The sequence below is a fragment of the Oncorhynchus gorbuscha genome, linkage group LG21 (assembly GCF_021184085.1).
Source record: "Oncorhynchus gorbuscha isolate QuinsamMale2020 ecotype Even-year linkage group LG21, OgorEven_v1.0, whole genome shotgun sequence".
Lineage (NCBI taxonomy): Eukaryota > Metazoa > Chordata > Actinopteri > Salmoniformes > Salmonidae > Oncorhynchus > Oncorhynchus gorbuscha.
In genome coordinates, this window is record NC_060193.1 from 26,016,812 (window position 1) to 26,043,587 (window position 26,776).

General features: G+C 43.4%; 1 protein-coding gene across 6 annotated transcripts in view; it reads right to left on the bottom strand.

Moving 5' to 3' along the window:
• LOC124007866 (serine/threonine-protein phosphatase 2B catalytic subunit alpha isoform-like) overlaps positions 1-26,302 on the bottom strand; it is a 104,262-nt gene extending 77,960 nt beyond the window's left edge. For 5 of the 6 annotated variants that reach the window (XM_046318658.1, XM_046318656.1, XM_046318655.1 and 2 more), the window contains exon 1: positions 26,018-26,301. In XM_046318658.1, coding sequence (XP_046174614.1) covers positions 26,018-26,084 — 67 coding nt within the window. In that variant the 5' untranslated portion in view covers positions 26,085-26,301. Of the gene's footprint in view, positions 1-26,017 lie in introns of all 6 variants that reach the window. The other variant, XM_046318653.1, reaches the window with a different exon arrangement.
• Positions 26,303-26,776: the final 474 nt, after the last annotated feature.

The window sequence follows — 26,776 nt, forward strand, 5'->3', positions numbered from 1 at the left end:
GCCTCCGGTGTTAGGTAACAGTGGATAGCGCCGGAGCTATTGACATGATCTGATAGCACCTGACTATGCACCGTTTTAGCTTGGTCACTTGTATTTGTAGAACAACTTTGAAGAACAAAATGCTCAAGTCTTACGTTGCATTGAGACAGCATCTTCATGCGTTACAACAGTTGGCCTTGAGTAAAATGTTACCGAAATGTTTATGTGGTATCTTTGTTTACGAACCGCTGCCAACGCACATGTAACAAGGACTGAAGACACCCAACTGTGAGATGAGTCAACCTTTTTTTAAATTTTTTATTTTTTACACAGTATCAAAAGCTACTCTGCGATCCTGTGAAAAAGAAGAGGACGTTCAGAGTAAACACTACTCTACAGAGTAGACACTTAGAGTAGACACCTAGAGCCCCTACAGTACCACCAGTAAACAATGACCAGCTTTCAATAGCTTTTGAACAGACAGGCACATAAGCGGACAGGCAGACAGGCAGACTTAGCCACACACACAAACAAACAGTGCTCAGTCACGACTCTGACTCCAGTCAGACTCCTCTGCAGTAGGTTTTCACAGAGCAGAGCGGTCTGGACAGCTAGCCCCTCCCCCTCTCCTCCATGTGGGCGTGTGTGACTGAGTGGCCTGCCATGCAGCCACAGCTCTGAGGCCGGCTTCAAACCCCTTTCTGCCTGGCTGGCTCCTCTCTTCCACAGCCAGGCCTGTTCAGTCGCTGAACGCTGGTCAGCTCTGTCTCTGTAGAGGTAAGGTTGGCTGTGAAGCTGATTCCTTGACACGAATGACAGGTAAATGTTGGATCGATTCAGACAAAACCAGAGCCTTTATGAAATGACAGAAAAATAACCCAGAAATATGTTGAATTAGTTACATGTGGGACATTAGCATAGACTAGCCGTATACCTTTTTAAATGAACATAACAAAAAAACTATATTTTCCAATGACAATACAGTATAAACATATGAACAGAAAGTACTGCCTACAAATGTGCATAGTCAAGCGTGTGGAGTGTAGAGCTCAACACACCTGTGGATGGGGTGGGGGGTTCATTTTCAGCCAGGCGGTCTATAATTAGCATGGTTCAATTTGTGTAAATAAACCAAGAGTCCTTGATTTGCTAGCTGTAGTCGCTAAGCTAGTCCACCCATCAGGAACAGTATGAAAACATCAGAGAAATGTCTTCCTGGGCTGTAGTTTCACCGCAGGATCGATAAGTTGGCCAGTTAGCTTTGGTAAACACTCATGTAGCTAGAAGTCTTTGTTTTATGCTTTATAGAAAGGTTCTAAAGTTGAAATAAGGGTTAGAGTGTACTGAGTCACGTTGCCATGACTACTTTAATACCTCTTTGTATGAGCAAGGAAATGTGAATAGTTGCTGTGTCGATACTATCGATTGCTTTCTACCGGAAAAGTTAACTGAACTGTGATTTAAATTTATGTGGATATTGTGCTATTTATCAGACTCTATCCAAACTCATCCGGCATGTACTAAGGCATTTCCTAAAGTAAATGACTATGCCCATAGACAACCAAGTTCTAGCAGAGGAATATTCCCCTTTGCCTAAATACCCACAGGGCCTTTGAAGGGCTCCCATTTCATAATGGAAACCTGAACGTGACCGCGGGAGAAATAAAACACATAGTAAAAGAATATCAAACTCAATCCCAGTTAAAGCCTGAAGACCTGGCAACCCCGGGAGAGTGTAGAGCGCGAGTGTGACGCCATCTTGAAATGCTCTGGTGCCAAAACTAGTCCTTAACGACGCGCCAAACGCTACCCTCTTCCAGTTGGGAAGCATACTAACATGGAACCTAAACATCGGCCTCTTTCCCTATGACTTAAAAGGATCCGTTTTAAAAGGAGAGACATGGCAACAAATTCCACATTGAAATTAGTGTTCTACTGTAGGTAGTGTCATGTTTTGTCATTGATTATCATGCCTTGTCCCTGTTCTTCTCCTTCTATTCGTTTCCCTCTGCTGGTCTTATTAGGTTCTTTCCCTCTTTCTATCCCTCTCTCTCCCCCTCCCTCTCTCACTCTCCCGCTCTCTCTTCTCTCTATCGTTCCGTTCCTGCTCCCAGCTGTTCCTATTCCCCTAATCAATCATTTAGTCTTCCCACACCTGTTCCCGATCCTTTTCCCTGATTAGAGTCCCTATTTCTCTCCTTGTTATTCGTTTCTGCCCTGTCGGTTCCTTGTCAAGAATTCACCGTGCTGTGTTTGTGTATCGCCCTGTCGTGTCGTGTTTTCCTCAGATGCTGCGTGGTGAGCAGGTGTCTGAGTCTGTTTGGTTCAAGTGCCTTCCCGAGGCAACCTGCTGTTCACCTGCTGTTCAAGATCGAGTCTCCAGTTTGTCCTCGTCTTTTCGAGTGAAAGTTGTGTTTTTTTGATTGTATTTACTTTACTGGATTAAAGACTCTGTTTTCGCCAAGTCGCTTTTGGGTCCTCTTTCACCTGCATGACAGAAGGAACCGACCAAGGAATGGACCCAGCGACTTCAGACGCTCGTTACACTGCCGTCGAGATCCAAGGAGCCATGCTCGGCAGACACGAGCAGGAATTGTCTGCTGCTCGCCATGCCGTGGAGAACCTGGCCGCTCAGGTTTCCGACCTCTCTGGACAGTTCCAGAGTCTTCGTCTCGTGCCACCTGTTACTTCCTGGCCTGCCGAGCCTCCAGAACCTAGGGTTAATAACCCACCTTGCTACTCCGGGCAGCCCACTGAGTGCCGCTCCTTTCTCACGCAGTGTGAGATTGTGTTCTCTCTCCAACCCAACACATACTCTAGAGAGAGAGCTCGGGTTGCTTACGTCATTTCACTCCTTACTGGCCGGGCTCGAGAATGGGGCACAGCTATCTGGGAGGCAAGGGCTGATTGCTCTAACAAGTACCAGAACTTTAAAGAGGAGATGATTCGGGTTTTTGACCGTTCAGTTTTTGGTAGGGAGGCTTCTAGGGCCCTGGCTTCCCTATGCCAAGGTGAACGGTCCATAACGGATTATTCTATTGAGTTTCGCACTCTTGCTGCCTCTAGTGAGTGGAACGAGCCGGCGCTGCTCGCTCGTTTTCTGGAGGGACTCCACGCAGTGGTTAAGGATGAGATTCTCTCCCGGGAGGTTCCTTCAGATGTGGACTCTTTGATTGCTCTCGCCATCCGCATAGAACGACGGGTAGATCTTCGTCACCGGGCTCGTGGAAGAGAGCTCGCATCAACGGTGTTTCCCTGCTCCGCATCGCAACCATCTCCCTCCTCTGGCTCAGAGACTGAGCCCATGCAGCTGGGAGGGATTCGCATCTCGACTAAGGAGAGGGAACGGAGGATCACCAACCGCCTGTGCCTCTATTGCGGAGTTGCTGGACATTTTGTTAATTCATGTCCAGTAAAAGCCAGAGCTCATCTGTAAGCGGAGGGCTACAGGTGAGCGCAACTACTCAAGTCTCTCCATCAAAATCCTGTACTACTTTGTCGGTCCATCTACGCTGGACCGGTTCGGGTGCTACATGTAGTGCCTTGATAGACTCTGGGGCTGAGGGTTGTTTCATGGACGAAGCATGGGTTCGGAAACATGACATTCCTTTCAGAGAGTTAGAGAAGCCTACGCCCATGTTCGCCTTAGATGGTAGTCATCTTCCCAGTATCAGATTTGAGACACTACCTTTAACCCTCACAGTATCTGGTAACCACAGTGAGACTATTTCTTTTTTGATTTTTCGTTCACCGTTTACACCTGTTGTTTTGGGTCATCCCTGGCTAGTATGTCATAATCCTTCTATTAATTGGTCTAGTAATTCTATCCTATCCTGGAACGTTTCTTGTCATGTGAAGTGTTTAATGTCTGCCATCCCTCCCGTTTCTTCTGTCCCTACTTCTCAGGAGGAACCTGGCGATTTGACAGGAGTGCCGGAGGAATATCATGATCTGCGCACGGTCTTCAGTCGGTCCCGAGCCAACTCCCTTCCTCCTCACCGGTCGTATGATTGTAGTATTGATCTCCTTCCGGGGACCACTCCTCCTCGGGGTAGACTATACTCTCTGTCGGCTCCCGAACGTAAGGCTCTCGAGGATTATTTGTCTGTGTCTCTTGACGCCGGTACCATAGTGCCTTCTTCCTCTCCGGCCGGGCGGGGTTCTTTTTTGTTAAGAAGAAGGACGGTACTCTGCGCCCTGCGTGGATTATCGAGGCTGAATGACATAACGGTTAAGAATCGTTATCCGCTTCCCCTTATGTCATCAGCCTTCGAGATTCTGCAGGGAGCCAGGTGCTTTACTAAGTTGGACCTTCGTAACGCTTACCATCTCGTGCGCATCAGAGAGGGGGACGAGTGGAAAACGGCGTTTAACACTCCGTTAGGGCATTTTGAGTACCGGGTTCTGCCGTTTGGTCTCGCCAATGCGCCAGCTGTTTTTCAGGCATTAGTTAATGATGTTCTGAGAGACATGCTGAACATCTTTGTTTTTGTCTATCTTGACGATATCCTGATTTTTTCTCCGTCACTCGAGATTCATGTTCAGCACGTTCGACGTGTTCTACAGCGCCTTTTAGAGAATTGTCTCTACGTAAAGGCTGAGAAGTGCTCTTTTCATGTCTCCTCCGTTACTTTTCTCGGTTCCGTTATTTCCGCTGAAGGCATTCAGATGGATTCCGCTAAGGTCCAAGCTGTCAGTGATTGGCCCGTTCCAAGGTCACGTGTCGAGTTGCAGCGCTTTTTAGGTTTCGCTAATTTCTATCGGCGTTTCATTCGTAATTTCGGTCAAGTTGCTGCCCCTCTCACAGCTCTTACTTCTGTCAAGACGTGTTTTAAGTGGTCCGGTTCCGCCCAGGGAGCTTTTGATCTTCTAAAAGAACGTTTTACGTCCGCTCCTATCCTCGTTACTCCTGACGTCACTAGACAATTCATTGTCGAGGTTGACGCTTCAGAGGTAGGCGTGGGAGCCATTCTATCCCAGCGCTTCCAGTCTGACGATAAGGTTCATCCTTGCGCTTATTTTTCTCATCGCCTGTCGCCATCTGAGCGCAACTATGATGTGGGTAACCGTGAACTGCTCGCCATCCGCTTAGCCCTAGGCGAATGGCGACAGTGGTTGGAGGGGGCGACCGTTCCTTTTGTCGTTTGGACAGACCATAAGAACCTTGAGTACATCCGTTCTGCCAAACGACTTAATGCCCGTCAAGCTCGTTGGGCGTTGTTTTTCGCTCGTTTCGAGTTTGTGATTTCTTACCGTCCGGGTAGCAAGAACACCAAGCCTGATGCCTTATCCCGTCTGTTTAGTTCTTCTGTGGCTTCTACTGATCCCGAGGGGATTCTTCCTTATGGGCGTGTTGTCGGGTTAACAGTCTGGGGAATTGAAAGACAGGTTAAGCAAGCACTCACGCACACTGCGTCGCCGCGCGCTTGTCCTAGTAACCTCCTTTTCGTTCCTGTTTCCACTCGTCTGGCTGTTCTTCAGTGGGCTCACTCTGCCAAGTTAGCTGGTCATCCCGGTGTTCGAGGCACTCTTGCGTCTATTCGCCAGCGCTTTTGGTGGCCGACTCAGGAGCGTGACACGCGCCGTTTCGTGGCTGCTTGTTCGGACTGCGCGCAGACTAAGTCGGGTAACTCTCCTCCTGCCGGTCGTCTCAGACCGCTCCCCATTCCTTCTCGACCATGGTCTCACATCGCCCTAGACTTCATTACCGGTCTGCCTTTGTCTGCGGGGAAGACTGTGATTCTTACGGTTGTCGATAGGTTCTCTAAGGCGGCACATTTCATTCCCCTCGCTAAACTTCCTTCCGCTAAGGAGACGGCACAAATCATTATCGAGAATGTATTCAGAATTCATGGCCTCCCGTTAGACGCCGTTTCAGACAGAGGCCCGCAATTCACGTCACAGTTTTGGAGGGAGTTCTGTCGTTTGATTGGTGCGTCCGTCAGTCTCTCTTCCGGGTTTCATCCACAGTCTAACGGTCAAGCAGAGAGGGCCAATCAGACGATTGGTCGCATACTACGCAGCCTTTCTTTCAGAAACCCTGCGTCTTGGGCAGAACAGCTCCCCTGGGCAGAATACGCTCACAATTCGCTTCCTTCGTCTGCTACCGGGTTATCTCCGTTTCAGAGTAGTCTGGGTTACCAGCCTCCTCTGTTCTCATCCCAGCTTGCCGAGTCCAGCGTTCCCTCCGCTCAAGCGTTTGTCCAACGTTGTGAGCGCACCTGGAGGAGGGTGAGGTCTGCACTTTGCCGTTACAGGGCACAGACTGTGAGAGCCGCCAATAAACGCAGGATTAAGAGTCCAAGGTATTGTTGCGGCCAGAGAGTGTGGCTTTCCACTCGCAACCTTCCTCTTACGACAGCTTCTCGTAAGTTGACTCCGCGGTTCATTGGTCCGTTCCGTGTCTCCCAGGTCGTCAATCCTGTCGCTGTGCGACTGCTTCTTCCGCGACATCTTCGTCGCGTCCATCCTGTCTTCCATGTCTCCTGTGTCAAGCCCTTTCTTCGCACTCCCGTTCGTCTTCCCTCCCCCCTCCCGTCCTTGTCGAGAGCGCACCTATATACAAGGTACATAAGATCATGGACATGCGTTCTCGGGGACGGGGTCACCAATACTTAGTGGATTGGGAGGGTTACGGTCCTGAGGAGAGGAGTTGGGTTCCGTCTCGGGACGTGCTGGACCGTTCACTCATTGATGATTTCCTCCGTTGCCGCCAGGATTCCTCCTCGAGTGCGCCAGGAGGCGCTCGGTGAGTGGGGGGTACTGTCATGTTTTGTCATTGATTATCATGCCTTGTCCCTGTTCTTCTCCTTCTATTCGTTTCCCTCTGCTGGTCTTATTAGGTTCTTTCCCTCTTTCTATCCCTCTCTCTCCCCCTCCCTCTCTCACTCTCCCGCTCTCTCTTCTCTCTATCGTTCCGTTCCTGCTCCCAGCTGTTCCTATTCCCCTAATCAATCATTTAGTCTTCCCACACCTGTTCCCGATCCTTTTCCCTGATTAGAGTCCCTATTTCTCTCCTTGTTATTCGTTTCTGCCCTGTCGGTTCCTTGTCAAGAATTCACCGTGCTGTGTTTGTGTATCGCCCTGTCGTGTCGTGTTTTCCTCAGATGCTGCGTGGTGAGCAGGTGTCTGAGTCTGTTTGGTTCAAGTGCCTTCCCGAGGCAACCTGCTGTTCACCTGCTGTTCAAGATCGAGTCTCCAGTTTGTCCTCGTCTTTTCGAGTGAAAGTTGTGTTTTTTTGATTGTATTTACTTTACTGGATTAAAGACTCTGTTTTCGCCAAGTCGCTTTTGGGTCCTCTTTCACCTGCATGACAGGTAGCCTTTCCTGCAATCAAATGACCAAATCTCCCTCTAGTGGCCTCATGGGTGGAATGTTATTTTCATAATTTCATAATTAATCAACATTATTTTTTTTTCAACTTGCAGAAGATCTGGTGTTTCTATGTCAAACAGTTGTGTTATATTTCAGTCTTCTGAGGTGTATAGAGTGTAATATTGGGATGCAAACTCAACATTTAATACATTTCAACTATATGTGACATGGTACAGATGTCTTCTTTTTTTAAGCCCATAACTATGTGTGAGGTGTACACTTTGGTTTCAAAGATTTGTTTAAGACTACCAGGAAACATTCTGTGTGACCCTAATTTAGCCCACTGCAGTAAAAGGTTATTAAATGCAACACTTTCCCTCCATTTTGAACTTCATCTCCAAAGTGTCGGAAGAAAACTCCCTTGGAAACTCCTCACCTACTCCTCTAGGCCAAGGGAGTTTTCAATCTCTTCAGGTCCTGAAGCCTCAGTTACTAGCAGACACATTTTTTTCCCAGGCCAACACCTTCTGCTTCACACTACTGGAAGGCTTGACGATTGATATATGGTATGAGAGGTAGAATACTCCCTTCTGTGTCTAACATTCCACAGTCGTGTCGACATGGTGCTGGAAGCCCTGCAACATCCCTCTCTGATGTCGAGCTTTTCCCCTTTCTCCGTTACTCTGCTGTTAACAGGCAGCGTACAGCTGGCTTTTCAGAGCAGACCCCTGTGTGTGTGTGTGTGTGTGTGTGTGTGTGTGTGTGTGTGTGTGTGTGTGTGTGTGTGTGTGTGTGTGTGTGTGTGTGTGTGTGTGTGTGTGTGTGTGTGTGTGTGTGTGTGTGTGTGTGTGTGTGTGTGTGTGTGTGTGTGTGTGTGTGTGTGTGTGTGTGTGTGTGTGTGTGTGTATAAGTGAGTGAGTTAAAGTATGTGTGTGTGTGAGACAAGCTGAAGCATGCTCGCTTACGCTGCAGGAGCTTGTCCCATCCGTCAGGGTCTAACCTAGTGGTATGTTGTTACCACATAACACATTCCCCCACTTCAGAAACAGTGAGTATGATAACACTGCAGTGTTAGCCTAGAGGTACACCTTGGCTTGCACCACCAGATGGTCTGGAATCCCCCATTCCCCTTGATACCAAAATAGTATTGTTTCGTTTTTTGGGGGGGTATGTGGGGGCTCCTGCTGCCAAAACGCGTGTTTTGCAAACTGACATGATGCCAACTGACGACTCATGTTCTCCTAGGCCTCGGAGCACATTAGATTTTCCCTGAAAATGAAAAAGGGACATGGTGCCAACTCCAGAGACGTGTCTTATGTGTTGAGAGGGAAGTTTATCAAATACCTCAGCTCGTATTGTGTCAGGAATTCTCAGGGCTCACTCAAACGTATCTCTGGGGGGAATGGGTTAACCCTGCCTTTCCACATGTTAATAAATAACACAGGTTAGCACACAACATTAGCTGGCATTTAATAGGCTTGCTGTGTGCATGCTGTCCAGTGTGTACAGTCTGAGCCACCCAGATAAGGCAGAGAGGGGATGCATGTTTTCATGTGGACTCGCGCAGATACAGTATCTATCTGTGTGTGTGTGTGTGTGTGTGTGTGTGTGTGTGTGTGTGTGTGTGTGTGTGTGTGTGTGTGTGTGTGTGTGTGTGTGTGTGTGTGTGTGTGTGTGTGTGTGTGTGTGTGTGTGTGTGTGTGTGTGTGTGTGTGTGTGTGTGTGTGTGTGTGTGTGTGTGTGTGTGTGTGTGTATTTATGCAGTGTTTGTGTGTGTGAGTGTGTCCGTCAGCCTTCTACAACTGCATGCACGTCCTTATCCTTTCTGCCCTTGCTATATGTCTAGTGTTCAACCTTCCCAAGTTCTCTCACGTCACCCCGCTCCTCCGCTCTCTCCACTGGCTTCCAGTTGAAGCTCGCATCCGCTACAAGACCATGGTGCTTGCCTACGGAGCTGTGAGGGGAACGGCACCTCAGTACCTCCAGGCTCTGATCAGGCCCTACACCCAAATAAGGGCACTGCGTTCATCCACCTCTGGCCTGCTCGCCTCCCTACCACTGAGGAAGTACAGTTCCCGCTCAGCTCAGTCAAAACTGTTCGCTGCTCTGGCTCCCCAATGGTGGAACAAACTCCCTCACGACGCCAGGACAGCGGAGTCAATCACCACCTTCCGGAGACACCTGAAACCCCACCTCTTTAAGGAATACCTAGGATAGGATAAAGTAATCCTTCTCACCCCCCCCCCCCTTAAAATATTTAGATGCACTATTGTAAAGTGGTTGTTCCACTGGATGTCATAAGGTGAATGCACCAATTTGTAAGTCGCTCTGGATAAGAGCGTCTGCTAAATGACTTAAATGTAAATGTAAAATATGTGTTGGAGTGTGAAAGGTGGCTCGTACAGAAAGCAGCTTTTCTCTGCCGCATCAGGGGCCTATGCTTCAATCCCTTCCGGCTCCAATAAGGCTTCTGTGTGTGCATTCCCACTGTGTATTTACACTTGTAGTAGACATCCTATTGATTGATCTGGGACTCTGCTACTGCCGGTCCTAGAGGGAAATCTAATAACAGGCAACTGTCGCTGCTCCAGACTGACTGCTGTGGTTAGCCCCATGGCTAACAAAGGGAGTGCATGAAGCCCTGCCAGCCAGAGTAGCTGGAGACATTAAATGCACGTTTGAGAAAGAGGACAGCCACTTTACCACATCAAGCGTACTAAGGCTGGGAATTGCCAGGGACCTCATGACACGAGATTATCACGATACTTAGGTGCCGATACAATAGGTACTGCGATTCTAACGATTCCATATGTATTGTGATTCGATGCGGCAATTTTATGGCGATTCGAATGTTCCAAATATATTGCTCACCATATGTCTGCTGCAGACTGACAGAGAGCATGAGGAAAATGAGTTTAGATCAATCATGGATATAAAAGCGCTGAAAACAAATTGGCTCCCTATTTAAAAAAAATAGGATGGAAAACGAGCTATGAAGGAAAAATACTTGGGAGTTTTGGTGCAGGTACAGCCGACTAGTGCAAAAACAATATTGCGATATTATCAAAAACAACATAGCGATACGTAACTCTTGTCGACTTTACCCCCCATCACGATAGCATAAAGTACAGGGCAAGGGAGATAACTGCTGCTGGGTATGACAAGCAAGGCAAGCCACATGAGCTAAAAAAAACAAATCGATGTGGCCCAGATAACAGTAGGGATTTCCCAATGTCACCGACTACATGGAGTTTGGCGGTAGAGTAGAGTTATCAATAAAATATTATCAGCATGAAAACCTCAGTGTTGCATCTGTGCCCAAGAACACAGGCATATTATCACAGGCGCCTGGTTGAGTGGTACCAATTTCAGAGACAACTTTTGCGGGGCTCAATTTCTATGTCGATCTACAGCGCTAAAGCGTAGTGTTTTAACTACAACAACAAGAAATGTCTTAACCCCACTGACCTAAACTGTTAAGTTGTACAAACGTGTATATTGCAATGAATGTAACTTATCTTTTTAAGTTTAAATAAGGAACATTTGTATGTTGTAGTTATGTACAGTGAATTCGGAAAGTATTCAGACCCCTTCCCTTTTCCCACATTGTGTTACGTTACAGCCTTAATCGAAAATGGATTCAATAAAAAAATCCTCAATCTAACACAATACCCCCTAATGACAATGTGAAAACAGGTTTTTAGATATTTTTTGCACATTTCTAAAATCTAAAACTAAAATACCTTATTTACATAAGTATTCAGACCTTTTACTATGAGACTCGAAATTGAGCTCAGGTACATCCTGTTTCCATTGATCATCCTCGAGATGTTTCTACGACGTGATTGGAGTCCACCTGTGGTAAATTCAATTGATTGGACATGATTTGGAAAGGCACACACCTCTCTATATAAGGTCCCACAGTTGACAGTGCATGTCAGAGCAAAAACCAAGTCATGAGGTTGAAGGAATTGTCGTCAGGGACCGGATTGTGTCGAGGCACAGAAGGTCTCCCCAATTTCGTGATATCCAATTGCAATCCAATTACAAACTTGTCTCATCGCTGCAACTCCCCAACGGGCTCGTGAGAGGCGACGGTCGAGTCATGCGTCCTCTGAAACATGACCCATAAAACCGAGCTCCTTAACACCCGCCCGTTTAACCCGGAAGCCAGCCGTACTAATGTGTTGGAGGAAACACCTGCAGGTGCCTGTTCCGCCACAAGGAGTTGCTAGAGCGGGATGAGCCAAGTAAAGCCCCCCAGGCCAAACCCTACCCTAACCCGGATGACGCTGGGCCAATTGTGCGCGGTCCTATGGGACTCCCAGTCGAGGCTGGTTGTGACACAGCCTGGGATCGAAACCGGGTCTGTAGTGATGTCTTAAACACTGCAAAGCAGTGCCTTAGATCGCTGCACCACTCGTTAGGACGGCCTCCATCATTCTTTAATGGAAGAAGTTTGGAACCATTAAGACTCTTCCTAGAGTTGGCCGCCCAGCCAAACAGCAATCGCGGGAGCTCCAGAGTTTCTCTGTGGAGATGGGAGACCTTCCAGAAGGACAACCATCTCTGCAGCACTCTACCAATCAGGCCTTTATGGGAGAGTGGCCAGACGGAAGCCACTCCTCGGTAAATGGCACATGACAGCTGCTTGGAGTTTGCCAAAAGGCACCTAAAGGACTCTCGGATCATGAGAAACAAGATTCTCTGGTCTTATGAAACCAAGATTGAACTCTTTGGCCTGAATGCCAAGCATCACGTCTGGAAGAACGTCCCTATGGTGAAACATGGTGGTGGCAGCATCATGCTGTGGGGATGTTTTTCAGTTTTCAGAGGCAGGGAGTAGGAGACTAGTCAGGATCGAGCAAAAGATTAACAGAGCAAAGTACAGAGAGATCTTTCATGACAAGTCTCTGAATGTGCTTGAGTGGCCCAGCCAGAACCCGGACTTGAACCCGATTGAATATCACTGGAGAGACCTGAAAATAGCTGTGTAGCGATGCTCCTCATTCAACCTGACAGAGTTTGAGAGGATCTGCAGAGAATAATGGGAGAAACTCCCCAAATACAGGTGTACCAAGCTTGTAGCGTCATACCCAAGAAGATTTGAGGCTGTAATCGCTGCCAAAGATGCTTCAACAAAGTACTAAGTAAAGGGTCTGAATACTTATGTAAAATGTCATTTTTTAAATTTATTTTTTATAAATGTGCAACATTTTCTACAAACCTGTTTTTGCTTTGTCATTACAGGGGATTGTATTTACATTGATAAGGGGAGGGAAACAATTTAATCAATTTAGGAATAAGAACAATTTAATCCATTTTAGAACAAGGCTGTAATGTAACAAAATGTGGAAAAAGTCAAGGGGTCTGAATACTTTCCGAATGCCCTGTATGTCATTCTTTAATGTGGAGTTTGACGGAGATGAGTTTGTCAACTCAGGAACAAGGAAATGCCTCAGTGAGGTGAGAAGGCACCCATGACCTTTACATTATGAGAACATAGCACCTGGTGCCTTGCTTCAAAATGAGAAATGTAATAACACCGCATGAGATGCCAAGTCAGTCAAGATTGAAAGACCCCCCCACTCTATTTGAATCATTACTGAATAATAAATGGCCTTGTATAGAGTATATCTTAAATGCCCCCCCCCCCAAAAAAACAACATTTAATCTTCCTACAGGCACTGACATTGCTGAGAACTACTTTATCGAGGGAAAATATACTTCCTACTAATGTGATATGTGGTTGTTCCACCCAGCCCCAGCTATCTTAAGAGGAATGCACTAATTGTTAAGTTGCTCTGAATAAGAGCATCTGCTGACTAAAATGTAAATGTAAAATGTCACATAAAAAATGTATGTGATCGATAGAAATTCAAAAGCCATTGACTTGCACACAAACAAATTATATTATTGCGGTTTCCAGATCTACGCTAGGCTCGCTACATTTGTTTGGCCTGTATTAGCAAGATCACAGGCTAATGCATGGAGTCAGATTACACCCCCTGAGCAGATCTGACTTTATGTCTTTATAAAGAGATGAATCTGGCCAAATCCACCCCTTTCTGTGTCCTAAATCCACAACAGAGACTAATTCCTCTGTAATCTAATGAGCGACCAAGGTGCAGTAGTCCCTCAGGTGTACAACGGTAGTGAGTCTCCGAGTGTGTGTCGCAACGTCATGGACATTTAGGACATCCCCTTAAAAACCAATGTCACCCGATGCCAGAATGTATATATCAATACAGTACAACATGAAGAGGCTATCATTGCAGTCTTTGCAGTTTCATGACAAGTCATCAAGACAGTCAACAGCTGCATGAGATGTTTTACAAGTACGAAAGGCAAAGTTCTGATCTCATCGCTGATAATAATGTATCCTATAGTACCTTCAACAATTCCTGCAATCCCATTTAACCGGAGTCATTAGTCACACACACACACCATAAGCATTCTGGGACCTATCCGCATGCCAAAGGGACATTGGAGGACTAAAGCCTTGTTCACATCGGCAGTTTGAAGTTTTTTTGCATGTTCGATTCAAATCTGTTCTTTTTACTGCAGTCTGAACAGCCAAAATACACATTTCAAACCACCTTTGTAAGAAGTTTGAAGTCAGATTCCTGGCCATGCAACTTAGCTGCCCTAAGTGGTTTTTAGACTATTATTTGTCTACTAAGCTAACATATGCAATTTTCTTTAAAGATAAATTATCCTTGGTATGACTATCTATTTGATTTGTAATTTTAGGACCACTTAAGGTATCCCCCGGAAAAATTTAATAACAGATTCATACATGGAAAAACAGATAGTCAAAAAATAAATGAAAAGGAAGTTTGTTTTACATTGTCTGTCCTATATCTGAGCGATATAAGAAAGAACAGAAACATTTTTTTTTGTGGGGGGGGGGGGGGGACTAAACTACTTCCATTAAAAAATATTGTGGTACCGGGCTACCGAGTCTTGTAGAGCAAAACAATCGACATGTACATGTCCGTGAGAGTCGTACCTTTCCTTAGAGGGTGTGTAGCCCAAACTGTTCAGACACTGTAGACAGAAGTTAGCGGATCAGCAGTACCGACTTCGGACAAGTCCCGCGACGCTTGTTGGGGGTCATAGAAATGGAAAGACACCATAGTGCGAGTCTCATCTTTCCATAGAGCGATTCATAGTAGTTTGATGACTGATTTTCGGGATGTCTCAAGATCTGACAAAAACGCCACTGTAGCTCAGCCACCTTCCACCGCCATTAGTGGATGCGGTGGATTGAAATGGAGCCCATGCATAAAAATATCTCTATCTTAGATGGATTTTGATGTGGATTTCTAGGGGGTCTGCATTGTGAACAAGTCTTAAGAAACAGGCAGGTGCCAAAGGACGATTTAAAAGACTTGTTAAGTCTTGTGTCGGGCATACATCCACGATGAATTGAACAAATGATCAATCAATTGATTTGATTTTGGGTCTGATTCAAATGACAAAGTAAAGAGAGAACAGGTTCGCGAGCCAATCTGTCAGCATATGCCTTCTTCCATCTTTATTTGTTCAGCATGTTCCTCTGTCCTTGTAACCACCCAGTAAATGTTGACACTCTCTCTCTCTCATGTGTTTACCTACTCTTTTCATTGGGGTTACACTTAAAAGAGAGACACTAAAATGCTCCAATGGAGTACAGCAGCCAACAACAACCAACCAGGGGGAAATGTGTGTCAATCATCCAAGAAGCAGCAAGCAGCTCTTTGGATCAAAACAGATACAGTGTGCTTTTAACAACCTTTCTATTAAATATTTGTGTTATTTTTCTCTCTGCATGGTTGGGAAGGGCCCATAAGTCCCATAAGAAACACTGTTTTGTGACAGTGCACTTGTCTCTATCCAATCCATTTTACATTATCAGCTGACAATCGATGATGTATGATAATACCATTATGTTCTCTGCTGCCGCCGTTTTCGGTCACAAATGGTCCTCTTCGTACCCCCTGTCTATCCTCGTCTTCCCAATTACCACCCTCTAGTGCCGCTTTTGTCGGACATAGGAAAAGTAAGGATAAGGAAATCTGGACATCTCTACAAAACACATTCATATGCTATTTCCCAGCTGATACCTTCAAAGACTGTTTATTTGAAAACCATTATTATATCCACTTGCGAGACATCAGATATTCCTTCATTTATCTGCATTTTTGTCAAAAATCAAGTTAGACATGGCCTTGTTCTGTTCAATGTTCTCTACCTATATATAGTACTCTAAATACCCCCAATTCATGTTGTTAAGTTCAAAAGAATACACAATAAAAATCGCTGACACCATTCAAACCAAAGAGGGTTCGGAACTTTAAAAGACAATTATCTCAGAATCATCTTTTTGCAGATAGAACTTTATACTGTAGTCCTAAACTCTCGACCTAGTAAAATGGTGATTAGCGAATTAACCACTTTTGTTAACAATTAAAATACTGTACTGTATGTGTGTATTGAAAGACAATTAAAATTTAAAACAGGTCAAATATATACATGTATTTATTTTTTATCTCTCAGAGAACAGAGGGCCAAATAAAAGCGCACGCACACACACACACACACACACACACGCACACACACACACACCAACCTGAAAGCAGGGGGAAGCTGCATCTCTGGGCAGGAGATGACATAAATCCACGGTGAGTACGTGGTGTTACTTAAGGTTCTGAAAATGACTCAGCTATCCAGCTGGGATCAGTGGCCGTAGTGGCCGACCCCCACAAGTCTAAACAAGGGGCCCGGGCCTATCCTCAAAAGTCAAAAGAAAGGCCTCTGCAAACACACCCTCTACTATGGAGGCTTTCCCTTCTAACTGGAGTCAAATAAAATAGACAACAACGGATACTCTTCACGTTACATTAACACGGTCGCCAACTTACCATGCATTCTATTGAGCCGGAAGCAGCAGTCACGTAGCTATAGAAATCTACAGCTCTTCCACAAACTTAAGGGCAATATGGTTACTCTTTTTATAAGACAAACCTGGGTATTTACTGAAACAGTCGGTTGCCACCACATCAGTTTTATACAGGCGTTGTTTTCAAAAACAGTTGGAAAGGTGCGATGCATGTTCTATTGAAGATGAGAAACAGCCCATAGGGTGAAATAGGAGGATTGGCAACAGATTACTACAAACAATTTGCCTCAAGATATTTGGAGGGGTGCTTTGTATAGAGTACAGTCATAATATTGACACAAAGCTGAAATAATGACTACTCTATGTCTGATATCATAGCAGCTGTTTGAGGACAAATAATTAATGGAAAATAATGAAAAGTCAATCAACTGATATAAATGTTTCATAGACATTGTGTGTGTGTGTGTGTGTGTGTGTGTGTGTGTGTGTGTGTGTGTGTGTGTGTGTGTGTGTGTGTGTGTGTGTGTGTGTGTGTGTGTGTGTGTGTGTGTGTGTGTGTGTGTGTGTGTGTGTGTGTGTGTGTGTGGTAGCTTTCAACAACCTAACACAGCATCACCACAATCACCCTTTATTGTTAGTTAAAATCCTCCTCTTTACGATTTCAGGACAATAATAATTGTGATTTTGTCTGATGTGGGTTGTGAGTAGTTTAACATTAGCATGAGGGCAATTCCACAGTAACAGAGTGCGCTGAGACTCCGATTTTTCACTTTGAAAGTATGCCAAACAAAAAAACATGGATTGCAAAGTTAAACAAACCATACAACTCCATGCACAAGGACTACTTTTAACAATTTTCAAAGAAAAAAAAATCAAATCAAATTTTATTTGTCACATGCGCCGAATACAACAGGTGTAGAAGCCCTTAAAACTTCTTAGGGCTGAAATCCCGTTAACGGGATAATTTTCATCAACAACTGCTGAATCGCATAGCGCCACATTCATTTTATATTACTAAAAATATTTATATTCATGAAATCACAAGTGCAATATAGCAAAACACAGCTTAGCCTTTTGTTCATCCATGTCAGATTTTGAAAATAAGCTTTACAGCGAAAGCAATCCAAGCGTTTGTGTAAGTTTATCGATCGCTCGACAAAATATTATGAACACCTAGCATCAAGTAGCTTGGTCTCGAAAATCAGAAAAGCAATCAAATTAATCGTTTACCTTTGATGATCTTCGGATGTTTTCACTCACGAGACACCCAGTTACACAATAAATGTTCCTTTTGTTCCATAAAGATTATTTTTATATCCAAAATACCTCCCGTTTGTTTGGCACGTTATGTTCAGAAATCCACAGGAAAGAGCGGCCCATGTACATGTGGGTAGAGTTATTAAAGTGACTTATGAATAGATGGGGCGGCAGCGTAGCCTAGTGGTTAGAGCGTTGGACTAGTAACCTGAAGGTTGCGAGTTCAAACCCCCAAGCTGACAAGGTACAAATCTGTCGTTCTGCCCCTGAACAGGCAGTTAACCCACTGTTCTCAGGCCGTCATTGAAAATAAGAATATGTTCTTAACTGACTTGCCTGGTTAAATAAAGGTTAAAAAAAAAAGATAATAAAAGAGAGAGTATCTGAAAATCATACAAAAACACATTTACTCGAAGAACAGTGCAGATGTACATTTTGGTATCAGAATGGCGGTAAAATCTCCCTCAGTTTGTTATGTGACCACTTTTTCCAAAAACTCTGTTAAATATTTCCTCTGAATTAAGATTCAAAGATGTCTGCAGAAAGAATGGGGTGTCAATGTCAGCTATGAGATAAAGTAATGTAGCAGGCATAAGAATGAACGCCTGAGGCATTTCTTTCTTTCCGTTCCTGACAAGAAAATAATTACTGTTGGGGGAGGTTGTCTTTTGCACTGTTTAACCAATCCAGTAAATGTGGAGGAGGATTTAAGATGGGAGTGTCACATTGTTTATTAGTTTATTAGGATCCCCATTAGCTTTTGCAGAAGCTACTCGCCCTGATGTTCACAACAACAACAAAAACATGACAAGTAACAAAACCCTGATACATTGATAGACAAGGAACGTCACACAAGTTACAAATACAACAATACACAACAAATGGGAAAAAAAATAATTATACAAACAATACAACAACAAAAAATGACGTGTGTGTTAAGAGTGTGTGTGTGTGTGTGTGTGTCCCCTCACAGTTCCATTAGTTGTTTTTGTGTTAATGTCCAAAAGCAGGAGTCAGGCTCTTTATATTTCCCCTGAAAACTGGATGCATCCGGTTATTTCCAAACCCACCTTGAGTTTGAAAAAAATCTATTTTGTTTATTAAACTACATTAAGTGAAGGGGATTAACATCCGGTAACAGAATGATGGTAAAATAATTACATCACGAGTCCCTTATCTGTACAATACAGAAATGCATAACTATACATGTCCTTCTGTTCATGGTGATGTATCCTGAATAGGTACACAAAGGTAAAAAGTGTACTATCCTCTTTTGCATGTTTGGGTATTATTCTACACACTGGCTATTATTCTAATGAGCTCCGCCTTCAAACAAGACCAAATTTGGTTGGTCCGAATTGGACCAAATCTGTACCAATCATAGATATCTTATGTTTCAGAATTTTGAACAGTAGAGCACAGCAAAGTACAGTTTAATACAGTAAAGTACAGTAGAGTTCAGTACAGTACAGTAAATAGTAAAGCACCCTTTGCTGGCACAAACAGCCACCCAATCAGTTTGCTGCCTGTTCTTAGTAAACTGATGGCGAGAATTGTGTTTGACCAAATAAAATGACAATTTTCAGATAACAAATTAACTACTGACTTTCAGCATGCATATAGAGAAGGGCACTCAACTTGTACTGTACTGACTCAGGGGACAGGTGATTGGTTGAAAGAAAGTAACAATAAGACGATAGCTGGAGCCGTATTATTAGATTTCAGTGAAACCTTTTGATGCTATTGATCATAAATTGCTATTGAAGAAACTCACTTGCTATGGCCTCACATCACCTGCCATCGCATGTTTGGAGAGTCATTTAAACAATACAACCCAGAGAGTGTTCTTCAATGAATGCTTCTCCAACATCAGATATGTACAGTGAGGTGTCCCTCAGTGCAGCTCCCTTGGGCCGTTACTCTTCTCTATTTGTACAAATGATTTGCCACTGGTCTTACACAAAGCTAGAATGACTATGCGTGCGGATGATTACACTCTCTACATGTCAGCACCGAAAACCAGTGAGCTGATTGAAATAATAAATAAGGAGTTACAGTCAGTATCAGCACGGGTGACTAATGATAAACGGGTCTTAAAGACATCTACATCTAAAAGCATTGTATTTGGTTCAAAACATTCTCGAAGACCTAAACCTTGACTGGAGTTGTACAGAAAGGTTGTGACCACTGAGCAAGTTGAAGAAGCTCAACTCCTAGATATAACATTTGATGGTCAGTTATCATGGTCAAGTCACATTAAGTTGTTGTGAAGGTGGTCTGTTATAAAAAAATATGTTCAAAACAAATCTACTGTACTAGTTGTTAAGGCCAGTCTTTCCTGTTTGATGGTTGACCAGAGATCAACTGCTTCTTTTCTATTTTATATTACAAAATGAAAAATTCCAGATTGTCTGCATAATCAAATAACATTCAACTCAGCCACCCATACATACCCCACAAGACTTGCCACCTTCTAGTGCTGAGAGATTAGTGCTGTTATGAAATAATGACATAAAAATTATTTGAGCTTTTTAATGGAAATTCCAAAGCCAAATATAGTGAACATTCAATTGCCAAAACATTGCACATATTCCATTGTCTCTGTAATGTTCACATAGTAAAATAGGACATTACCATGAAATAATAAAATATTACAGTGTATATTACTTTTTATTTGATAATTTGATGATTTTTCATTCCTTAAAGTCATCATCTCCTCTCTGCTTAGGCAGTAGCAGCCAGTCAGACAGACAACCATCGAACATTATCTCTGTTCTCCCCATGCTGTCTTGTCTTTAGTCATCCTATTTAGCAAAGCTAGCCTCAATAAGCATGCTACAGAGTTGTCTGACAATCATTTCTCGTTTTTAAACTAGATAAGGCATACTTTCACGAACTGTCTTTATCCCTTTCTCTCTTCGCTCGTTGTTGTGTTGTGTACATTCCTCTCTCATTCGGGGGTGTATGTGGTCTATCTGTATCTTACCTAACATAGCAGGCATAAAAGTGTATCCATCTCTGTCCAAGATGGAAAAGAACAGGCACAGTGCATTATGGTCATGGTAGTTAATTACCACATTTCTGCGCTGACCTAGGTTGAATGTTTACTAAATGAAAACTACAACTCCCTTCAGGCCAGCGTCCCATATGATAGAGGTCGACCGATTATGATTTATCAACCCTGTTACCGATTATTGAAGGACCAAAAAAAGCCAATTCCGATTAATCTGACCATTTATAAATATATATATATATATATCTATATATGTAATAAATTACAATTACAACAATACTGAATGAACAATGAACACTTTTATTTTAACTTAATATAATACATAAATAAAATCTATTTAGTCTCAAATAAATAATGAAACATGTTCAATTTGGTTTAAATAATGCAAAAACACTGTCTTGGAGAAGAAAGTAAAAGTGCATGATGTGCCATGTAAAAAAGCTAACATTTAAGTTTCTTGCTCAGAACATGAGAACATATGAAAGTTGGTGGTTCATTTTAACATGAGTCTTCAATATTCCCAGTTAAGAAGTTTTAGGTTGTGGTTATTATAGGAATTATAGGACTATTTTTCTCTCTCTAAATTCATTTTATCAGGCAATATTAACTAGGGAAATTGTGTCACTTCTCTTGCGTTCTGTGCAAGCAGAGTCAGGGTATATGCAGCAGTTTGGGTCGCCTGGCTCGTTGTGAACTGTGTGAAGACCATTTCTTCCTAACAAAGTAATTAATTGTCCAGAATTTTAAATAATTCTGACATAACATTGAAGGTTGTGCAATGTAACAGCAATATTTAGACTTGGGGTTGCCATCCGTTCGATAAAATACAGAACGGTTCCGTTCATCACTTTTTATTTGTATTGTATGAATTGTTCTTTTGATGTATTGTTTGTCTATCTTAGTAGTTTCAATTTGTGTGGCTGTCCTTGTCTATCAGTGTTTTGTTACTTGTCATGTTTTGTGTTTTTCTGTGGGCCCCAGGAAGAGAAGCTGATGCTTCTGCAAAAGCTAATGGGGATCCTAATAAACTAATAAATAAACAGCAGAGTATAATTCAGTACAATACAATACAATCAATTATAGTGTACTCGACTCTAGTGATAAAAAAAAATGGATACAGTTACATATTGGGATATTATTTTTGACGATATATCATATTGACAATATTGCAATATAATTGTTGCGCTAGTTTGCTGTACCTGCATCAAAACTCCAGTATTTTCCTTCATAGCTTGTTCTCAATCTTCTTTTTAAATATGAAGCCAATTTGTTTTCAACACTTATTTCCATGACTGTCCAAACTCTCTCTTGTCCCTCTGCAGCAGTTTGGAACATAGAATCTCAAACAAATCACAGTATTGATTCACAACACATATAGAAATGTGAGAATTGCAATACATACTGTATCATATCGGCACCTAAATATCGTGATAATACCTGGCAATTCCCAGCCTTAATCAACTCTGGTGTGCTCTACTGTACTAAACTTTACTGTACTGAACTAAACTTCACTCTACTGAACTAAACTTCACTCTACTGAACTTTACTGTTCTAAACTAAACTTTACTGTACTGAACTCAACTAAACTTCACTCTACTGAACTAAACTTCACTGTTCTAAACCTTCTGAACTAAACTTCACTCTACTGAACTTTACAGTACTTTATTTAAAACACTTCCAGACACTCTTGTGTCCAAACTTGCAGTCCAAACTTGTGAAACAGACATCTATGGTTGGTTCAGATTTGGACTGACCAAATGTCAATGTCCATGGATGTCCTGTGTCAATCGGTGTTCAGTGGGTGAGAGGGCTGGTTATAGTAAATGGAAAGAGAAAGGACTCATGGGTAGGTGTCAGTAAGAGCCGGGAGAGGTGACATTAACTGGAAAGAGAGAGGAGAGAGACAGGGAGAGAGAAAGGAAGGGGTTGTCCAGACTGTTTTCACACCACTTGACAGAAAGAGAAAGGAAACAGTAATGAGCTGAACATAACAGTATGCCAGTAGAAGGGAGGACAGTAGCAGTTGACACAACTGTGGTATGTCACTATTATGAATTCCGATTGTAGCCAATTCAGTTGCAGTCATTCTGTTACAGATGTTTTCGTCACTCCGTTACCGATTTGGTGACAGAACGACATATTTTAACCACTTAAAAATCATAAGCCACATTGTTATTAATAAAAACACAATCACTAATTTGTAGGTCTACCTTTACTTCTTACATCTGTCAACTTTTATTGTTTTCCCTCATGAGGGAGAGAAATCTGAAAATAACTTTTAAAAAATAAGATATGTGGGTTTTTGGTAATGTTATTACAAACCAATGCTTCTTAAACTTCCAAAAGGCAAATAATGTCTCCAAAACTAAATATAAGTGTTGATATTAGTTGGCAGGGATCTTTACTTGTGTTTTGATGTATTTCTAATACCTGGTAGATGTTGTCTAAGACCCCTTTTCCATCTGTTTGAACAGAAATCAAAGCCTTTGCGTATTCCTAGTTCTTAGGTTAGAAATGGTTGAAAAATATATCTAAATGTTTTCCATCCTAAAAACTAGGAATAAGCAAAGGCTTTGATTTATGCTTTAATTTCAACAACAAAGACTTGACATGCTTTGTGAGAATTTGTCAGCGAGTGGGTAAACCGTCACTACCATCCGTCCTATTGGCCAACGTGCAATCACTGGAAAATAAACTGGATGAGCTACCATCAAGACTATCCTACCTATGGGACATTAAAATCTGTAATATCTTATGTTTCACCGAGATGTGGCTGAACGACGACACGGATAAAATAGAGCTGGCTGGGGTTTCCATGCATCGGCAGGACAGAGCAGCTACACCTGGTAAGATGGGGGGGCGGGGGTGTGTGTGTCTATTTGTCAATAACAGCTGGTGCTCCATGTTAATATTAAAGAAGTTGAGGTATTTCCTGACGCTCGTTGGATGTGGCAGGGCTTGAAAACTATTACGGACTACAAGCTGCCCAGTGACGCAAGCCTACCAGATGAGCTAAATACCTTTTATGCTCACTTCGAGGCAAGCAACACTGAAGCATGCATGAGAGCACCAGCTGTTCCGAACGACTGTGTGATCACGCTCTACGTAACTGATGTCAGCAACATTCACAAGGCCGCGGGGCCAGACAGATTACCAGGATGTGTACTCAGAGCATGCGCAGACAACTGGCAAGTGTCTTCACTCACATTTTGAAACTCTCCCTGACCAAGTCTATAACTCCTACATGTTTCAAGCAGACCACCATAGTCCCTGTGCCCAAGAAAGGGAAGATAACCTGCCTAAATGACTACTGCCCCTTAGCACTCACATTGGTAGCCATGAAGTGCTTTGAAAGGCTGGTCATGGCTCAAATCAACACAATCATCCCGAAAACCCTAGACCCACTCCAACTCGCATACCGCCCCAACAGATCCACAGATGACGCAATCTCAATCGCACTGCACACTGCCCTTTCCCATCTGGACAAAAGGAACACCTATGTTGAGAATGCTGTTCATCGACTACAGCTCAGCATTCAACACCATAGTGCCCACAAAGCTCATCACCAAGCTTAGGACCCTGGGACTAAACACCTCCCTCTGCATCTGGATCCCGGACTTCCTGACGGGCCGCCCCCAGGTGGTAGGGTAGGAAACAGCACATTTGACACGCTGCTCCTCAACACTGGGGCCCCTCAGGAGTGCGTGCTTAGTCCTCTCTTGTACTCACTGTTCAACCACGACTGCGTGGCCAAGCACAACTCAAACACCATCATTAAGTTTGCTGACGACACAATGGTGGTAGGCCTGATCATGACAATGATGAGACAGCCTATAGGAAGGAGGTCAGATACCTGGCAGTGTGGAGCCAGGACAACAACCTCTCCCTCACTGTGAGCAAAGGAGCTGGTCATGTACTACAGGAAAAGGAGGGTCGAACAGGCCCCCAATAACATCGGCAGGGCTGTAGTGGAGCGGGTCGAGAGTTTCAAGTTCCTTGGTGTCCACATCACCAACAAACTATCATGGTCCAAACACACCAAGACAGTCATCAACACCTTTTCCCCTTCAGGAGACTGAAAAGATTTGGCATGGGTCCCCAGATCCTCTAAAAGTTGTACAGCTGCACCCTCGAGAGCATCGTGACCAGTTGCATCACTGCCTGGTATGACAACTGCTCAGCATCCTACCGTAAGGTGCTACAGAGGGTAATGCGTACGGCCCAGTACATCACTGGGGCCAAGCCTCCTGACATCCAGGACCTATATACTACTAGGTGGTGTCAGAGGAAAGCCCCAAAAATGGTCAAAAACTCCAGTCACGCAATGTTCTCTCTGCTACCGCATGGCAAGCGGTACCGGAGCGCAAAGTCTAGGTCCAAAAGGCTCCTTACAGCTTCTACCCCCAAGCCATAAGACTGCTAAACAATTAATCAAAATTTCCGCCCGGACTATTTACATTGACCCCCCCCCCACCCCTTTGTTTTTACACTGGTGCTACTCGCTGTTTATTATATATGCATAGTCACTTTACCCCTACCTACATGTACAAATTACCTCGAATAATCTCTACCACCGCACATAGACTCAGTACCAGTACCCCCTGTATATAGCCTCGTTATTGTTATTTTATTGTGTTACTTTATATATTTTTTTATTACTTTAGTTATTTAGTAAATATTTTCTTAACTCTATTTCTTGAACTACATTGTTGGTTAAGGGCTTGTAAGTAAGTAAGCATTTCACGATAAGGTCTACACCTCTTGTATTAGGCGCATGTGACAGAAAATTTGATTTGATGTGGCAGGGGATGATTACTAGCCTTCATAGCAAATGTAAAACTATTTACACACTATTTTCACACTGTGTAGAGTATAGAGTCAAACCTAACTCAGTGTTTAAATCAATAGTGATTTCATGAATAATAGATTAAAAGAAATGTGTCATTATAGTCCAGCCCCCATGTGGTTTCTAGACACCATAGACTACAGTAACCTACCATGGGGGCAAACATCAAACACGAGGGCTAGCCAAAAACAGATACATGTGTCACTCTATTATGTATGGACTCCAAAATAGGGGTGAACCGTCTAACTTTTAACCATGGAATAATAGTTTTAACAATCACTGGATGGCCTGCCCTACATGGTTCGTCCATGTTCATACAGAAGTGATGTCTGTGGCTACAAGTCATGTATTTTATGGTCATTTAAAATAAGAAAAAAACATATATATTATTGTATGTGCGGATGTTAAACAATATAGGACCATATCCAACAAGCATGTTGCCCGAAATTAAATGCAAACATTGAATGCCTGCAACTCTTGTAATAACACCATTACTTCCTACTTTTACAGATTGCCTAGCCGGTGTCGTATCTCACGGCTAACACCCTTTTTCTCCATAACCAGATTTCCAATTGAGCAGACCATTCGGGTACAATACGACTAGGATTGCAATGTGTTGAGAGGGAGAGACATTCATCTATGGAAGCAGTGTGTGACTTCATGACCAAAATAAAAAGCAACGCGGCAACTGTTTATGATCAACATCAATTAATTGTACACTTACATTTTACCATCCTGTCAGTCGTAGATAACTTCGGATCATCATTCGGCTTGTTTTCGGACATTTCCATGGTGCTAGAAATTCAAATATATTTGAACTGTGCCTGAAAAAGATCCGTTGTTGTCCTTACCCAACAAATCAACTCTATCCAAATGGGAGATCGCAGTGATCTCACTTGCTCCTTTCACTAGCCACAAATACATGCAATGGGATTACAAATTTCAACACTGGTATACTGTAGGTCCGTGTGATTTACTGTTGCTCTGTATCAAGTTCTCTCTCCCAGCGCTGTGCGCGCAACCTAGCCTGCAGTTGGTAAGACACGCCCCCATATATATCGCTCTTCTATTGGTGGCAGAGACTAGACCTCTGTGTTCATATTCCCCTTTGCCCACGGACTCGTTTTGTTTCAGTCTGTGTATGTCTAACATGTTTTTATAGGTTATATGTGCAGTGTTGTAACACATCAGTTCCCTCTTCTGTATGTTGCAACATTGTAACATCAACCATGGGTAGCAGTTGGTCTGCAACTCCAGAGTCGTGCACTGGATCCTACCATTTCTGCTTAATCTCAGTCTCTAAACTTCACTCAATCTCTCTTGAAGGGTTTAGAGTTGTCATCATGCAAAATGTCATGCAATTTAGATGGCCAAAGATTCACTGTTTTGAGTGAGCACCACCAGGCTAGAGAGTAGTTGAATTCGATTTCACATCATGATGCACAGGGTGAATCAACAGGCCTATATATTCTTTAGCTTCACG